We start from the raw sequence: 19,244 nt of genomic DNA on the forward strand, positions 1-19,244 counted from the left end.
TAGTAGGACGTGGTAAAATTGAGATAGCTGATTGGCTGATATTTTTAAAGAACGTGACATAGCTGAGCATTGAGGGTATTCCCCTTTTATTATAGGAAGAACTGTGTAGAGTCTAATAGTTGGGAAAAAATGATAAACAAACAAAAGAGACCATGTCAATAGATATAGTAAGCAGGAAAGACATACTTGTATCTTCGTATGAGATAATCAACGGCTCCAACGAAGCACGAATCTGATGATAATCGGGGTGTAGTCATATGATGGGTGCAATAATCCGCACATTTTCTTCTTCCCTATCAATTTCTCTGATTTGATAAGTAAATAGATTGTTCAGGAAGTTCGTAAACCTCTCATATTAATTTTAACGGACTTCGTGGCCTGAATTAACAAAGAAAACAATCTAAGGATGATAATATAATCATTACTAAGAGGGAAAATGTCAAAATCCGGAGCATACCTTTGAACCCGAGTTCATAAATTAAATCAATATTGAAATGTGGTCCTGCTTTAGGACTGAAGAGAATGTAAAGTTGTATGTAGGGTCTCTTCGTAAGCTTTGTATCAATTTCTCTTCTTCGAAGGCTCTTTATTATGGAAGTAGGTCTTGCATAAGCTATTGGGAATTTGCAGTCGGCTATAATGAAGGTGGAATCCTTTTTGACAAAAAAAGGTGGAATCCTTATAGAATTTGAAGGGATTTAGTTTAGTAATTAACTGGTTGTGTTTAGTACCGAGAAGACTAAGTAGAAGTGTCAAGACGATAATTGTTTGGAACGAACATTAGGATTACGTGAGATTGATATGGGCCATTAAGAAACTTTTAGCGGCCCACAATGATCCAAATTTAATCTGTTTCGCATAAAGATGGTAGGACATGGTAAAATAGAGATAGCTGATTGCCTGTTTTTTCTTAAGGATGTGACATAGCTAAGCATCGAGAGTATTACCCTTTAGTGTAGGATAGATAGTGGGAAATAAAAAAAAACCAAAAAGGAAGAATCATAGTACACATCAAAAGGACGGTGACCACATCAAAATAAAGGGTATGGCTAGGTTACACATTAGACAAATGAGGTTTTTCGCACTGTCTAGTCCTAAAGACAATATAGCCTACACGTGCATACATGCATGCAATTACAGAAACCATGATACTTAATTTTACAACGAATACACATCCACCATCAAACATCTTGTAAAATTAAATATTTATAAATTATTAAAACTTCCTATTAATTCTACTGCAGAGAGAAAGAGAGAAAGAGAGAGAGATGTATACCTATTAAACATTTCATTAACTCAACTAATTTTATCCAACGGCTAAAAATTTACCCCTCAAGTACACGTGTTTTCGTACTTTGACACACATAATATATGATACATGAATGAAACACCTGCAGGATCTCTTTTGTAAATGTTATCTTTAGAGTTTGGAACTGTCTTGTTTGGAGTTGATGGATGAGACTGGGAAGAGTTCAAGGGTTTTTGGTGGTATCTTTGGACTGTTCATCATCATGTTGCAACATGGAATTGGTGATGATGAGGAATATGATGGTCGTGGACCCATATCCATCATCATCATCCAATCTCGATCGTACGATGAGTTTTGGCCCGTGATTGGTTTTTGCATCAACATATCTTCAGGTCCACTTTTGTTGTAATAATATTCATTCACCACTTTGCTTTGAACTTCTACTCCAATTCCCTATATTTTCCAAAATGGCAATCTAAAAATTAGCATCATATATCACAAATTTAAAAACTAGGGCAGGCAAACAAAAAACGTGTTATCAAACATGCTAACAAGTTAACATTCCTCATTTCGGCTTTCTATCTACACCATTTAAGTAGCAAACAAACGTATGATATCATCTTATAAAGCTTTGAGTCAGTTTACAGTTCTCCGGTTATAAATAAAAACTGTATATATAAATTAGTTACAAACCAGAGTGGAGGCTGAGATTGTTTGTTGTTTATATCCATATAAGGCCAGTTTTGGTCATAATCATTTATCCAATATAACTTTATAAGTAAAACGTGTAACCTCAAAACTTTATACTATTTATATATTACATACTCCCTCCGTTTCAGATTACTTGTCGTTGTAGGGTAAAATTTTTGTTTCAAAATAAATGTTGTTTTATAATTTTAATGCAAAATTTATTGATTTTATATTTTAATCTATTTTTTAATTGGTTGAAATGTGGTTAGGTGTATTGATAATAATGTTTTATCTAGTAAATATACAAAATTAAATGTTTTCTTAATCTAAAAACACCAAGTAATCTGAAACGGAGGGAGTACCTGATAAGAAAGACAAACGGGAGGAGGCTGAGAGCAGCAAGCGAAAGACATATGATCATACGGACGATGGTGACTATGGTAGTAAGGATTGTGATGATCGATGATGCCAGATACCATCGATATTGGTTTGAGTTTAATTTGTTGTAGTTGTTGTTGGTGAAGTTGCTTAGCGAGTTTCTTCCTCAGCTTCTGTCTATCTCTTGCCTTATGGTTCTGAAACCAGTAAAACACGTTTTTGCCCTCAATACGTCCATACAAAGCTAAGTGAGCTGTGATCTGTTGTATCTGCACCGCATTAGGAGTCCGTATACCGGTCCGGTACATTTCTTCCAGGATCATCAGTTGCTCCGTGGTCGGACACCACCTTGTTGAAGCCACCGGACTCATTCTCCGTTTAACCAAATATTGATATGCTTTTGAGTGTATTATGATATCTGCAAATATTGATGGTTTGTGTTTGGATGAGGTTATTTATACCCGAAATGAGACTATGGTTGGAGAGCAAATTGGAAACTATATTTAATTTTGTAAGTGCATTGGAAAGGGACGCAAGAGAGAGAAGGGTTGGACAGAAAATAAACATAAAGAAAGAACATTGTACATTGAATATTGTTTTTATGTTATGGTGCATTTTAGTCTTTACTCTTAATTTTCTTTTGTCGGGAGTTTTCACTTTCATATACAGTAGTATATAAATGATGTCAAAAGGAAGGAGACAGTATTATATTAATACCGGCGGAATTTACCTTAATATTGAATGGCACATAATTGCAAACTATCTATGTCAAAGTCTTTTGTAAATTAAACATAGAAGAAATCGTTAAATACAAAGAATTAGGGACCAGCATCTCTAAACAAAACTCTATAACTTAAAAGAGTTATTCTTGAGTTCACCCCCTAGGATTCCAATAGGATTTCATTATTTCAAATTTGATATCTTTTAAAAAAGGAAACAAAATATTATCAATTTATATTATATTTTAATTTAAAAAAAAAAGTAAAAAAAAATATCAGCTACATAAAAAAAAGAAAAAAAAATTAAAAAAAAATATTTTTAACGTCGTCAGCAAAACACTAAACCCTAAATTCTAATCCCTAAACCCTAAATCCTAATCCCTAAGCCCTAAATCTTAAACCCTAAACCCTTGGGTAAACCTAAACCTTTGGGTAAACTCTAAACCCTTGGGTAAACCATAAACCCTTAGATAAATCCTAAACTCTAAATAAAAACACTAAACCCTAAAACTCTTAACCCTAAATCCTAAACCCTAAACCCTTGAGTGTTTTAGTGTTTAGTGATTTTGATTTAGAGTTTAAGATTTATCCTATAGTTTAAAATTTATCCTAGAGTTTAGGGTTTACCCAAGGATTTAGGATTTAGGGATTAAGATTTAGGGTTTAATGTTTTGCTGACGACGTTAAAAATATTTTTTTTTGTAATTACTACTAGGTATTTTTTATTTATTTCTTTTTACCTTTTAATTTTAAAAAGATAATATAATTTGACAATATTTTGTTTCCTTTTTTAAAAGATATCAAATATTAAATAACACAATCATATTGGTCGGTGAACCTAGAGGTTCACCATAGGGGGTGAACCCAAGAATAAGTCAACTTAAAATATAGAGTTTTCTGTTCTCCAAAAGAGAACTTCAAAACTTCAAATTTAGAGTTTTGAGGAATGAAACTTCAAAACTTCAAATTTGAAGTTTCATTTTTTTATTTGCATTTTAATCCTTATAATTAATTACACATCACATTTATGATTCTTAAGTATTTTCTCATTTATCGTTTTAATTCTTAATTTTTTATAAATCATAAATATTTAAAATTTGTTTTTATGAATTCAAATTTTACACATAAAATTAAAGAAAAAAAATTAAAATAAGATTTATAATATTTCAAGACTATAATTAGAAAACAAGAATATTATAAAAGAAACTTAATAAAAAACTCTTAAATAAGATACATGAAGACATAATTATTAGAAAAACATAAATATTACAACAACACTAATAGCCTAGTAAATTTGTTCTGGAACCTTCAAAATTTCTAAAATATTGTCCAAAATTTTTGTGTACCCAAAGATGAAGCATGACGGAAATAATTTTATGGAATAATGTGGTATTTTTTGTAGTTTAATATTTAACTATGTATTTATATTTATAATTTTATATATTTGATGTAAGATTTTATTAATTAATATTACTGTAATATTTTTACATATGTTCTAGTTATTTATAATATTTTTTTGGATTTATATTAGTTATAACAAATATAAGGACCACCGTGTAAAATACATATAATTTTGAAGTTCGGTTTGAAATTTTGTTTTTGGAAAATTAGGGGTGGGCGTTCGGATACCCATTCGGATTCGGTTCGGATCTATTCGGGTTTCGGGTTTTCGGGTTCAAAGATTTCAGCCCCATTCGGGTATTTCTAAATTTTGGTTCGGGTTCGGTTCGGATCTTTGAGGGTTCGGTTCGGGTTCGGATAACCCATTTAAATTATTTTAAAATTTTTAAAATTCATTATATACTTTAAATTTCTCAAAATCTATAAACAAAACAATATATTACATATAAATTTGAATAGCATATGTCAAAGTACCTAAAATTAACATATAAATTGGTTTGGTTTGAATATTTGGATTGAGAATCAATAAGTATTGTTGGTGTTTTGAGTATACTTTAGCTATTTTAGATATGTTACTTTTGACTATTTGTATATATTTATAAGTATTTTGGATAAGTTAAAAGTATCTTATATATTTTGATGTTCTTAATATATATTAAATCTAAAAATAATTAATATATATAGGTATATAAATCAATTTCGGATATAATCGGGTACCCAAAATACTTCGGTTTGGATCGGGTTCGGTTTCGGTTCTCTAAATACCAAAATTTTGAACTCATTCGGATATTTAATCAATTTCGGTTCGGGTTCGATACTACTTTTTCGGATCGGGTTCGGTTCGGTTTTTCGGATCCGGGTTTTTTGCCCAGCCCTATGGAAAATAATACCTTGAAACTTCAAATTTAGAGTTTTACAAACTCTAAAATAGAATTTTTTTTACAAGAGTCAAAGTAAGAAAATGGAACCGCCAAAAAAACTTGGAATAAATATTTAGGAGGACAACCAGCTCTTGTCACTGGCCCAAAGATAATATAATTTCGGTTCAGAACTTTTTGAACTCAAATATATATATACATGGCGGGGGACTTAAGCAATTAAGCTTGATTTACTTTTAGGTCAAGGGAGTGTAGTACATCTTATATTCAACATATCTATGTAAACCATTAGATAAAAACTCAGACGAAGATACATTCATTATAGAAACATTAATTTCCTTATAAATTTACATTCATTTCAAAATATTTCAAAATTAAACGTTAAATAATCATTTGTAAAACAATATCTTCTCTCTCTATTATCAATATGCATCTTACTTGAGAATATCTTACGACATTCTTCATTCAATACTAATAATTTTGGAACGAGAGAGAGAGAGCACTGGAACAATAATCAAGAAGATCAATAAAGGTGCATGGGTTGTCGAGGTAGATCATACGATAAGTTTAAAATATACTCCGATACTCCCATACAATTAATTAAGACACTGACTTAACATAAAAACACAAATACTTATTAATTGGTTTTCTTATCTTTGTACATAAACATTAGTACTGTTAGTTCTAGAAAACATTAGCACTATGCAAAAATGATAGTTCTGGTGAAGAAATAAAAAAAACATGAAGTTCATAAAATTTCCACAAATACTAAACAATACTCCCACCATAAAGATCCACAGAATGTGATCAGTCATATCAATACCTAGCATAGTAGATATGTGTGAATATATATGCATGTATGTAGAGAGAATACAGAAGAAGAAACTTAAATGATTATGTCATAATTACTTTATTATGATTTACTCCTCAACAGAATGACGTTGACAGATCATATTAAAAGAAAAAATAGGTAAATTTCTTCAATCCTTACATGGACAGACAAGCAAGTAAATTTGCACAACCATGTGAAATGAAACATACACACGTTCTATGTAGCCAGTCGCTAAAGTGTATTAACGTGTTCTCATTATAATCATAACGAAACAAATTGTAATTTTAGAAACAAATTGTAATTTTAGAAGCATGAGTAGAACTAATTATTTTTAATCTACACATTGTATTATTTAAGTGTTGACATGTGTTAGGACATCTCCATCTCGACTCCATTTTTTTTTTTAAAATAGAGTAACAGTGAATATGAAGTAAAAAATGTTCCAATCCAATTACATATCTCATTCTATAATGAAATTTACTCAATAAATAGAGTAATCTCAGTTACAAAAAAAATAAAATAAAATAAATAAATGGAGTAATATATTTTTTGTTTGTTCATCATTCCATTATAGAGTGAGAAATGAAGTAGGGTTGTAGCAATTTTACTCAATTTTTATTTTTATTCTATTTTGGAGGAAAAAATGGAGTTTTACGTTGGAGATGCTCTTAGTTCTACAGTTTCTGTAAACTAAAAAAATGAAACGATGCTTTCAAATATCAATTCACGCATAAAACTGTCTGTTAAGAAACTCTAGAAACAAGCCAATTTTCAAAAAAAAAAAAAAAAACTCCAGAAACTGAGCATTTTGACTTTATAACGTCTGCATGAAAAAACATCGCATGCATTAGCATTCGCACCTATTAGTTGTCTATAGGCTCTAAAGCCTTGTCTAGCTTTCTCTCTGCCCACTGTCAACATTCTTGATTCTGGATATTCAATTTCTTTTCGGACAAAAGTATATTTGTGGACCCATCTAGTAATAATAATTTTTAAATTACCCTTTTCATATAGTATATTCTACATAACCAACAACGATTCAATTGAAAATCTCAACAACTTACCTCATGTTCTTCTTTTTTTTTTTGAACACTTACCTCATGTTCTAAAAAGAACTTTTTTTTTTTTTGGTGAATTGTTCTAAAACGAACTTAATTACCGTAAGAACTTGGATGTTTCTATGATTTAATTTATATAATTAAATTCCATTTATTGGACGGCTGTGCTAACGAAAGGACAATATTTAAGGTTTTTTGAACATCGAGCTCTGAACCTTAAATAATTAGTTTGAGTTAACTAAAGAAACTCATTAACGAATTCACTTTGAAACACACAACTGTCATGATCAGAAAACACCAAATTAACATATACACAATCCACAAAAAAAAAAAAAAAACATATACACAATCTAAACAAAGATTGAAAAGATAATCTAAACAAAGTTTTTCAACAGACATTTCAAAAATATTCGAATAATAATGTATCAGTCATCATTGATTAAGGATGTTATCATTTTTCTGCATTTGCAGCAATCTTCTACTATTCTCAAATATTATTGGTGTTTCATTATGTCTCTAATATTATTGGTGTTCTATGTACTCAATCTGTTTTGATATGTAAGTAGTTTTAGCAAAAAATATTTGTTTTACAATGTAAGATGTTTACATAATCCAAAATACTTTTTACATTTATTACATGTTGTGTGATTAATCAAATAATTCATACTTTTTTATTATTGGTTGAATTTATGTATTAAATGCTATTTTTTTAAAGTATTTTTTTTTAATATTCAACTTTTAACTAAAAATACTTACATAAATTGAATATAGCATTTAATACATAAATTTTTGATATTCAATTTTTGTATAAATAGTAGTTTTGAAGTTGAGAAGAAACAACACAAAATATAACAGATGAAATGATTTAGTATTTGTGTTCTTTGAATCATAACAAACATCACAAATTTTTGATCTGATCATGCCTTGTACTTATTTTAAGACGACCACGTACGTAATACCAACATAACTAGTTTCTCCTTTGTAAAATATACTTTCGATATTTTCTCTTTTCTTTCGATATTTTTCTCTTTTCCTTCTTTGTAAAATGTAGAGGAAAACAAACTAATTACTCATTCTGTTTTATATTAAGTGTCATTTTAGAGAATTTTTTTCGTTACAAAATAAGTGTTGTTTTCGATTTTCAATGCAAAATTTATTAATTTTATACAAAATTTATTTTTCTATTGGTTGAAATATGGTTAGGTGTATAAGTAATAGTGTTTTTTAATAGGAAATGTACAAAATTAATTGTTTCTTTAATCTATGTGCCGAAACTTAAAATGACACTTATAATGAAACAGATGGAGTAAGAGACAAGACTATAAATGCATGTATGCAGACAAATTGCAATTTGCCTCTGTATTTCCTTTTAACACAGTCTTCTTTTCAGTTTTTATTTTCAGAAATAAAAATAAGAATTTGTATCCACACACATAAATGCGTAGTGTTCTGTCAACAGTCTTATTAAATCCTAAACTGTTGGTAAATACCAAATAGCTCTTTTGCTGTTTTTTTTTTTCATTTCCTCTCTTTTTGTCCCCAGTTCTGTTTTTTTTTGTCAAACTAAAATTCTACGAAAATACTTTATTGCACAATGCAAGTTTTAAAGTATCATAAAGTATAAACTAATTAATATGCGTAAACCTACAACAGCGACGTACCAATCGATGAAGTAATTGCAAAAATGGACCATATGAATTCTGTAGTCCCAAAAAGAATGTCAAAGTAACGTTTTGCTACCTCGATGGAAACTAGCACCTATTGATCTGAAACTAGATAGATACCCGCGCTACGCCGTAGAATTTTTGTATAAGACAGTGTTAAAGAAAATAGGCTGAGCACAAATTGTATTGATCACCGAGTCTCTCTAGAAACCTAATGTGTTCATCAGCTGCTAAAGTAACATTAAAATCTTCCAATATGATCAGTGAGATATTAGAATCCACATAAACCAAAGCCTTGACCATAAAGAAATTGTAATTCCAACAATTATTAAAAATTAAGATAAGTTTTGTGCCAATGGAAAGTATGTCAATGACTGAATTATCTGTTACACATAATACTTTTTTTTTTTGACAAAGGGCTTATCTGTATTGAGATATTTTAGAGACAAAAAACAATATTTCTAACACATTTTTATTAGAGTTTTCGGCTCGAAGAAACAAAATATCATGGCAAAAAAGAAGAGGGAAAGGGACAGGGACATTGATGATTAAATGTCGTCTTGCTCTAGCAAATGAAGAGTGACACACACTCTTTCCATGTTTTTACACAGAATATTTAAGGATGGTATGGTCTGACCACGGTCCAGTGGTGGCCTACCTAGAAGACAAAGTTCCCAGGTGGAGAGGGCAATTTCGGTTTGATAAGCAATGGATCGGGAATCAATTGTTATGGGCTGGTCAGAATATAATGAAGGTCGAACAGAGGATATTGTTACAAAAATTAGCAATTGTTGTCACGAAATTGCTAAATGGCTGAAAACAATCCACCATATGGGAAGGAAAAAATTAATGATCTTCAAAAATAGCAGGTCTAAGGAGGAAATTTTAGAGGTATCTAGAAAATTACAGGATGCATACAAGGATGAAGAGGACCACTGACATCAGAAAAGTCGGAATATGTGGTACTCATCTGGGGATCTCAATACAACATTTTATCACACCTTAACGAAGCAACGACGTGTTCGTAATAGGATTGTGGGGCTAAATGATGAAGATGGAAATTGGGTCACAGAGGATGAAGGTGTCGAAAAAGTGGTAGTGGACTATTTCGAAGACCTATTTAACACCACTTCTTCATCAGAGTTTGATAATTTCCTGGCTGAGGTAACACCGTGTATCACTTTTCAGATGAATCAAAGGCTGCTAAGGATAGCGATGGAGGACGAGGTACGACATGCTTTGTTTATGATGCACCTAGAGAAAGCTCCAAGACCGGATGGAATGACAACTCTTTTCTTCCAGCATTCCTGGCATATTATTAAGAAAGACTTGGTCGAGATGGTAAATAATTTTCTTGCTTCAGGCGAAATGGACTTAAGGTTAAAAATTACTTACATTTTTCTTATCCCAAGGACGGAGAGGCCTACAATGATGACAAAACTAAGGCCAATAAGCCTATGTAATATAGGATAAAAGATCATCTCGAAGGTCTTTGTCAGAGGTTGAAAATCTGCCTCATATCAAAAACTCAATTGGTCTTCGTGGCAGTAAGGTTATCATCGGATAATATTCCTATAGCTCAGGAAATGTTCCATGGCTTGAAAACCAATAAAGCATGCCAAAGAAAGTATATGGCAACTAAAACGGACATGAGTAAAGCGTATGATAGGGTGGAATAGGACTTTATCCAGGCTTTCCTACAGAAAATGGGTTTTGATCCTCATTGGATCAAACTAATGATGGAGTGTATATCATCAGTTCAATATCGGGTTTTACTAAATGGTCAACCACGTGGTCTCATAATTCCACATAGGGTTTTACGTCAAGTGGATCCTTTATCTCCTTATTTATTCATTATATGTATCGAGGCTTTAATTGCAAACATCAAACAAGCTGAGAGAGGGAAAAAATTACCGGGAATGAAGGTAGTTAGAGCGTGTCCATCGATATCTCATCTGCTCTTTGCAGATGACAGTCTCCTCTCTTGTAAAGCACAAAAAGAAGAGTATCTGACTATTCTCAGGATTTTAAACGAATTTGAGGTTGTATCGGGTCAACTAATAAATTTTCAAAAATCTTCGATTCAATTTGAACACAAAATTGAGGAATCCAGCCGCCAAAAGTTGCGGGATATTTTGGGAATATAGAATTTAGGGGGAATAGGATCTTATCTGGGATTGCAAGAAAATTTTGGAGGCTCCAAGATACAAGTTTTTAGTTTTATTCAGGATCGCTTAACTAATAGGGTTTATGGTTGGACTTTTAAGGTTTTCACTAAAAGAGGAAAGGAAGTGATCATTAAATCAGTGGTTACGGCTTTACCAAATCATGTGATGTCTTGCTATCATTTACCAAAGACAACCACAAAGAAACTGACGAGTGCGGTAACATAATTCTGGTGGAGTCTAGGGGGGAGCACAAAAAGGATGCACTGGAAATCATCGGACATTATGTAGAAATAAGGATGAAGGAGGTTTGGGTTTTAAAAACATCACTGATTTTAACATGGCGATGCTTGGTAAGCAGTTATGACGTCTGATAGAGAAGTCAAATACCTTATTTTCTCAATTTTTCAAAGGACAGTACTACAAAAATGCCTCTCCCAGGAACCGATTAGATCATATTCTCCGTCATATGGCTGATGGAATATTGTATCTGCTAGATCTCTGGTTAGTACATGACTAATCAAAAGGTTGGGATCAAGATCATCTATATCTGTATGGAACTATCCATGGCTCCCTACCATGACTAATCAAAAATGTTAGCACATAACATTTACCCAGACCTTACAATGGGCACTCTCATTGATTCAGCTTCGCGAACTTGGAACTCGCATGCACTTGGGGATTTGGTGGATTCTCAGGATGTGAAAATCATAGAAAGCATACCACTGAGCATGATTCAGATGGTGGAAATGGATGGATGACATTTCACAAAAAATAGGAAAAATACAGTCGAATCAGGATACAAGTAGAAAGGGTTTACCCAGACAAGGAAAAACAACCAGTAGTGTTTGGACCCACATTTGATATATTGAAAGCGTTTTTTTGGAAAATATGGTGCCCACCGAAGATAAAACATTTTTTTATGGCAATTGATCTCAGGGTGTATAGCAGTTAAGAAAAATCTGCGAGCGAGAGGCATACAAGGGGATATATGTTGTGCCAGATGCGGAGTTTCAGAAGAATTGATAAACCATGTGTTTTTTTGAATGCCCTCTAGCACTTCAGGTTTGTGAGCTCTCAAAGATACTATCAAATTCAGCTATTTTCTAACTAGTTATATCTTCACAAATATGGATCATCTCTTTTGGAGAGTTCTCCCGCAAATGGATGACCATCAGTTTGCATGGATACTATGGTACATTTGGAAATGAAGAAATAATAATTTTTTCAGTAATATGGACATTGATCCTAGGGAAACGCTTAAATTAGTGGAAACAGAATCAACACTTTGGGCTGAGGCACATGTGTTGAACATACAAAGGACATCACACCATGTAGAGGTTACGAACCTACCGTCAATTCCAGGGCGATGGTGTTTTACAGATAGTTCCTGGAAAGAAAATGATTTTTTAAGACAAGGTTGGTATTATACTCTAAAAGGTTTTGATGGTTTGATGGGGGCAAAGAATTTCAGGGCTAGTCCCTCCCCTCTTCATGCAGAGGTGGAAGCGTTACTTTGGGTAATTGAGTGTATGAGGAACTTGCGTCAGTTTCAGGTCACGTTTGCAACAGATTGTTCTCAATTGGTGAAGATGGTTTCTGAACTACGAGAATGACCAGATTTTGCAAGTTATTTGGAAGATATCATGACCTTGAAAGAAAAACTTCCTCAATTCAGAGACCATTCATGTACCACAAACGCAAAATTCAAAGGCGGATAGTCTAGAACACAATGTCAGGAAACAACCGTTTTTCGTCGTTCACATAGATTCGGAATTCCCGTTTTGGTTTACAGTCAATATGAGTCCGTTTAAGTTGATGACAAAAAAATACATTTTATTAAGCAACACTTACAGCTTCAGAATCCCCGAATTATAACCATCAGTCATGGCATTCCACTGTCTCTTTTTCTTTTACCTGCAATCACCATGGCTCTATCTATAATCTTCTTAAACCATTAAGTAAACATATTCATCAAACCACACATGACGTACATTCAAACGAAATTGCTCACTACGAATTCGTCAACACTCAACTCAAGCTATGATGACAACCCATGAATTTGCTTACCTTCTTCAATCATACATATTTTATGGATGCCTTTAGCATATACTTGAACATGACCAATGCAGTTTCATAGACTCAGCACTCATCACAATAAACAGAGGATTTCTGCGGCAGAGAAAATGTCTCGCAGACTCGCAGTTGTTCCAATTTGACGAATATGGCATGTATATGGAAGATGACTCTCATGGTAAACACGAAGTAGATTTGGATGGATGAGTGTGAATAAACAAATAAATTCCTAGGGATTTGACATCGTCACATGTAAAAATAAAAATACGCTAGAAGAGATCAATCAAAAAGCTAGCTGATTTGTTATTATTAAATCTGATTTGTACAAATAAAGTGTTTTGATTGGTTTTTCAATTTTTTTAATTTAATGACTTGTCGTCTCCACAAAGCTCAAAAATGCTGAAGTGTCAACTCCTTGAGAGGCGTTTGTGTTATTATTGTGTTGATTATGCAATATAATTTAATGTTTCTCGACATTTATTAATCGGCAAGAAGGTTTTGAGCCTTAATTTGCATATAATTGTAATCTCCTTCTGCAGATTTCGGTACTGCCTATTAAAGTGTGATCCATCCCTTCCAAAATACTTGAACTTGATAATAGATTCAACTCCCCCCGGCCACCCTACGAATGTTCGAAACGGACTGAGTTGTTGCCACTAAGAACATTACAAATCCATTCCTATTTTTTCTATAATTGAGGAATTCTAAAACAGAGATAGAGTATTAGTTCAATGTGTTCATGTATAATAGATGAATGCTATTTTTTAATAAATAGAGAAATTTTATTTTTCCTCTATAAATAGAGGCAAACAGAGTATTCATCTAATTAAAAATAAAGTAACATTTCTTTCATGTTTTTTTTGTAAAAGGCTTACATAGTAATAGTATAGCATTTCTCTATTATAAAAAAACATAATGGAGCAAAAGATTTATCTCTATTTTTTTGTAAAAAGCTTACATTGTATAACATTTTTCCTTTGGTTGCCCATTTGTCCTTACTTCTCTGCTTTTGGTACAATTCCTCCTCTTTGTAAGCTTGAATTAACTCAGATTTCAGAAAGTTAATTCTGACAGTTGAGACCCGGCTTGATGATCGTTCCATCTATAAAGCCACCTAGATTTGTTTGATCTTGTCTCTGGCATTTAGATTATCCTTCCTTTTCCACTTGTTCAAAGCTTTTCTGCAACTTTTCAATCTATCTGAGACTTTGGCTTCACAGTGGGTGACTGGTTAGCCATGCTATCTTAATCTCATCTTTGACCCCGTTCTTGAGCAAGAGTCTTGCATCAAAACAAAAACTACCTCTGTATGGTTCTGAAGCGAAGATCAACTTGACTAACACCGGCCTATGATCAGAACCTCGTGTGTCCATAAACGTTTGATTGGAAGCATGATGCAGTTGATAACATTTCTTGTTCCCAAAACATCTATTCAACTTGGAATGAATCGATAACGTTCCTCTCATCCCGCCCAACGTAAAACTATTTATTGTACTTGGCAGCTCCACATTTCTCTGATTTCTAACATGTCATTGAAAGGTTGGAATGACATTTCACTTCTTCTAGGCCCTCCTATCTTTTCTTCATTTTTTTCTTTTCTCGTTGAAGTTACCCGTCATGCACCACGGTTCTTTTCTGTGAGCTCCAATATGAGACAACCTTTCCCATAGTCTTGGCATATCACTCCTTATCAGTTCGCCATATACACACGACACAAAAACTGATCCTTACCAAACTGTACACTGAAATCCAGCAAGTGCTTATCTACAAACTTAAAGTCAATATGTACAAAATTCTTCCATAAAATTGTTAGTCTTCGTTGTACCCAATAGGATTTACAGTCATAATCCTATCGCAGCCTAGCCATGTCTGAAGATCCACCGAAACGTCTCTCAGGTTCTTAGTCTCCATCAAAAATAAAATGTTCATAAAATGTTCTTTTCGCATCTCCCGTAGTCTTGGAATGACCAGGTCTTATGCATGGCCCAATGCCTGGCAATTCCAGCTCGTCATACCCATTTAAATACTTGACGATCCCTCACTCGAGACCACCAATGGTTTCTTAAACCTTGCGGAGTTTTTAGATGGCTCGACATCTTCTTGTGCTTTTCTCTTTGTTTCCATAACCACTCTTTCTCCAATCTTCTTCCCACTCCATGTGTCTTCCTTCAGAATGCCTTTGCCATTGGCTCGTCTTTTGAAAGTTCCTGGTATTTTTCTGTCCTTGGGTTTCGTCATAGAAGTCCCATACACACTATATTCAAAGAATCCAGCAATATAACCCGTTGGACCCTCAAGAAGAAAACCCGATTGAGTAGAACCAGCTTCAGCATTCATATCTGGAATCTCAGAGACCACCTTCCACGATTGAAGCACTTTGGCACCGACCGATATCGCACTAGCCATCAATTTCTCAGGTCTTGGATTGGTTTCCATTTGTGTAGAGAACTCATAGACGATCCCCTTGCCTTTATCCAGCTTATTTGTCACCTTCGTAAAAGGTTCCAACCTAAGAATAGTCTTCTGACCAGTCAGATCATTCTCCAACTCCTCTAAATATTTTCTTAGCCTTTCCTCCCTGGCTATCTTTTCAGGACCATAAGCCACCATTAAGTACATTCTTATTCCTTCCAAAACCTCTTTTGCAATCTTTGGTCTCCCTGAGACATGATCCAATCCTAGTTGATTCTCTGGAATGACCTCATAACGCGGATAGGTTTCATCTAAACTTTCAGTCACATCCGTTCTTTTACTTTATGTAGATGATACCGATACCTTCTCTATAACCTCTTTCATCCTCTTGAAAGAAGGACACTGAGGTTTCTCATGAGTGAGCCTCTGAAAAGTATAACACTTTTTTTCTGGATTCTTTCGTAATCATATAGAATATTCAACACCTCTCCACTTGTTAGTGTAACCTTCTTAGATCTCCTCAGAGGTTTCGAGAAGTTAAATTTCACATACACCCTTACATAATCTTTGATATGAGCCTTTTCTAGGTAAAAGGCAACTTACACCACTTGTCTTGAGAATTCCCCCAAAGCTGATAGAGCTTTGTGGGTATAATGATTGATCGAGATGTTCCTCATCTGTCTTTACCCTTCTCTCCATGACAGTATGCCACATACTTAGCGTATGAACACCTCTGTTAAGTACATCGAGCAAATCGTGCTCGTATTTGAAGATAAACTGAAATCTCTCTCTAGATAGAGCCATCCCTTTCACTCTATCGTACATCTGCCATTTTCGAGGCATATCCAAAATCAAATCTGACATTTTCTGACGCTGAAGGTTCAGAAGACGGCCTACTAGACTCGGAGAGTTTCGACCCGTAGAGTAGTACTACGGATGGTTTGGTAGCACAAATGGTCCATCTTCTTCTTCCAAAGACATGTGTAGTAACACATTGCCTAGTTGTGCGACATCACAACCGCTTCAAGACTTTAGAATCAGAGAGAGCACCTTAAAAAGTCTGGATCTACGAGAAACCTTTTGATTTGAGAACTTTTGAAATAGATCACCCCAACCACAAACCCTAGATGTTCAAGTAGATCTGGATGAAAATGGATGAAAGTATCTCCAAAATGGACAATTTTCAATGGAAGAAACATGTTTTTTCAAAGTGAAGCCCCGCTTTACTAAAGAGTGTATTTTAGCAAAAGAGAAAATATACCTAAAAGAGGGAGTCAGCTATCATAAACCGAGATAATCACCAATTCACAATAATTAACTGAGGACTTGTATTTTAGATGAGATGTATGTTTCTAGCTTTCTATAAACAAAGTGTAATTATTTGATCACACATAAATCATAGGAACTGGGCATATAAATTTAGAAGAAATATATATAGTCATTGCATAATTGCCCCCACAAACAATATTTTCTAGGAGTATATACAAACTTTAATGACACCCATATTTTTTAATAATATCATGAATGCAAAGTCGATATAAGAATTTGTCTCTTTTTTTTGAGAACTGACTTTTTTTTTCCTTTGGTTTGGTTTCTTATGATGTGTTATTGCTAGATCGCTGGTTAATAGGAGCACTGACCCATGCTCTATTACCAAAGAGCCACTTCAGCACACACAAGAATTTCATGTAAATAATGTTTGGCTAATGTTTTATCATTGTTTGAGCCAAGTTGAACATTTTCTTGTTGGAACAACGCTATCAATAATCTATCCAGAAAATAATTAGTGACTTGTAAAATAAGCATTGCGGAAAAACAATAGATTGGAAGCTCATATCGAAAGATGGCTGGATTTGTAATAGTTCGAGAAAAAACAAAATAAAACAAAATAGAAATAAACAAACAAATAAAAGAGATGATTTGACGAGTGACTGAACAAAAATATGGCAGACTGTCCGTACCTTCTTTCAACTTGCTAATCTTGTGGAGTCAATGCACTAAATTATCCCATTCCAATCTCAAATCTCCATATCCAATACACTCTTCCTCACGCATTCTTCGCTATTTCTCAGATACTATTGTCTAGTCTTCAAAGTTCATAAATGATTTGTACCCAAAAAAAGGTTCATAATGAAAGATTTATGTTTGAGTAAGAATGGTCGATGTGTTTGCTGTTTAGTGCCTCTGGGACATTTCAGATTGGATTGTTGTGTGAATTTGGAGTTTATACTTTATATGTTAGGATTGTTCTTTTCATATCACCAATCAAATTAAGTCTTTACAACTTGCTACATTTTATCATCGTAACTGGATTGATCGGATCATAGTTAAGTGACGTTAGTATTCTAATAGTTTTTTTTTTTTTTTTTTTGATAATCCAGGGTTCTCCACTTACGTGGATCATTCCCTAGGCCCGGTTAGGCAGCGGTCCACTTCACCCGGGAGGGCTATACCTGGGCTGGGGACAAGGCCCAACACCCAGTACCGCATTTGATGACAGGATGGGCAGTTCCCCTCCGCCTGGCGTCGAACCCGGGAGCATGACAATTGGCCCCCAAGGTCCTTACCAAACGAGCTACCACATCCCGTCAAGTATTCTAATAGTTACTGATATCATACAAAGTTTTTGTTTGATACCATAAGGGGGTGATTTCTGGCCATAAATATACATCATGTCTAATTTTAAAAAAATAAGTATGTTACTTCAAACGTTTTGAAAATTAAGTTTTAGTAGGAGGATTACGTATTTCGGTGTAAAACCTCCTAATAATCCAAAAAACGTTTCGAGTGTAAAATGTTTTATAGCAGTACAACATATATACCTTTTTGTAATTGATTTCAAACAAATCAACCGAAAACGGTTTTCTTTAGTGGTCTTTATGAACAATTATGTGTTACCTAATCTTTTTTAGTACTTACTACTTGTCTTGAAATTGAATTGTCCAATAATTCCGTTTACTATTTTTATTTGACTTGCTTGAAATAAGTACTTATTTTATCAAATACACTAGACCTTGATCCGCATCTGTGCGGATGTTTATTTTTATTTTTTATAAATAAATTAATATTTATTTTATAAGTAATAATATATATATTTTTATAATTTACCCGTATTAAATATTTTTTTAATATGACATTTATAAACATAATAATTTATAGTTTATATTGAGTAATTTTATTTTGTGTTGTAAACCGTTAATTGTATTACCCATTTATAGAATATGATCCGCATATTTACACAAATGTATTTTTATTTTTATGAATAAAAATTTTATGATTATTTATGATAAAATTGTTTATAGGGCAATTCTCCTAAATAGATCATTTTCAAGTTTTGGTCACAAAAATAGATCACAAGGAAGAAAATGACCAAAATGTTTCATTTAATAGGTAAAAAGACCCTAATACCCTCGATATATAAAAAAAAATAAAAAAATGAAAATAAAAATAAAGAAAATAAAAAATATTTATAGTTTTAGATTATATGTTTTCAAATTCAAACTTTTTTATAAATTTTTTTTTTTTAAATTTTTTTTCTCGAATTTTTTTTATATTTTTTTTTTATAATTCGAAAATGCTCTTTGAAACTATTTTTAAAATTTTTATTTTCAAATTTTCAAATTTTTAATATTTATTTTTTATTTTATAAAATTTTAAACCTCAATCCCAAATCCCCACCCCTTAACTCTAAACCCTAAGGTTTCGATTAGTCCTAAGGATAT

At 33.0% G+C, this 19,244-nt stretch overlaps 2 protein-coding genes across 2 annotated transcripts; both read right to left on the reverse strand.

Moving 5' to 3' along the window:
• Positions 1 to 920: 920 nt before the first annotated feature.
• Positions 921 to 3,298, reverse strand: LOC106437446 (WUSCHEL-related homeobox 3). Its single transcript, XM_013878339.3, has 2 exons — positions 2,302 to 3,298; positions 921 to 1,702 (listed from the first exon to the last, which is right to left on the reverse strand). The coding sequence occupies exons 1-2, from the start codon at positions 2,686 to 2,688 to the stop codon at positions 1,421 to 1,423; spliced, it is 669 nt and encodes a 222-aa protein (XP_013733793.1). The 5' UTR covers positions 2,689 to 3,298; the 3' UTR covers positions 921 to 1,420.
• Positions 3,299 to 15,129: 11,831 nt separating this feature from the next.
• Positions 15,130 to 16,386, reverse strand: LOC106437422. The gene is made up of 3 exons (XM_022697543.2): positions 16,126 to 16,386; positions 15,886 to 15,948; positions 15,130 to 15,810 (listed from the first exon to the last, which is right to left on the reverse strand). Exons 1-3 carry the CDS (start codon positions 16,384 to 16,386, stop codon positions 15,130 to 15,132), a joined length of 1,005 nt encoding a protein of 334 aa, XP_022553264.2.
• Positions 16,387 to 19,244: the final 2,858 nt, after the last annotated feature.

The sequence above is a fragment of the Brassica napus genome, chromosome C3 (assembly GCF_020379485.1).
Source record: "Brassica napus cultivar Da-Ae chromosome C3, Da-Ae, whole genome shotgun sequence".
NCBI lineage: Eukaryota > Viridiplantae > Streptophyta > Magnoliopsida > Brassicales > Brassicaceae > Brassica > Brassica napus.

Excerpts from the sequence above, each read along its gene's own strand:
- LOC106437422 (XM_022697543.2), bottom strand. The coding sequence starts at position 16,386 with ATGTCAGATTTGATTTTGGATATGCCTCGAAAATGGCAGATGTACGAT. Across the intron at positions 15,949-16,125 it reads GAATTCTCAAGACAAGTGGT|AGGCTCACTCATGAGAAACC; the intron begins GTAAGTTGCCTT and ends TATACTTTTCAG. Across the intron at positions 15,811-15,885 it reads TGAAAGAGGTTATAGAGAAG|GTCATTCCAGAGAATCAACT; the intron begins GTATCGGTATCA and ends CCGCGTTATGAG.
- LOC106437446 (XM_013878339.3), bottom strand. The coding sequence starts at position 2,688 with ATGAGTCCGGTGGCTTCAACAAGGTGGTGTCCGACCACGGAGCAACTG. Across the intron at positions 1,703-2,301 it reads CCGTTTGTCTTTCTTATCAG|GGAATTGGAGTAGAAGTTCA; the intron begins GTACTCCCTCCG and ends TGGAAAATATAG.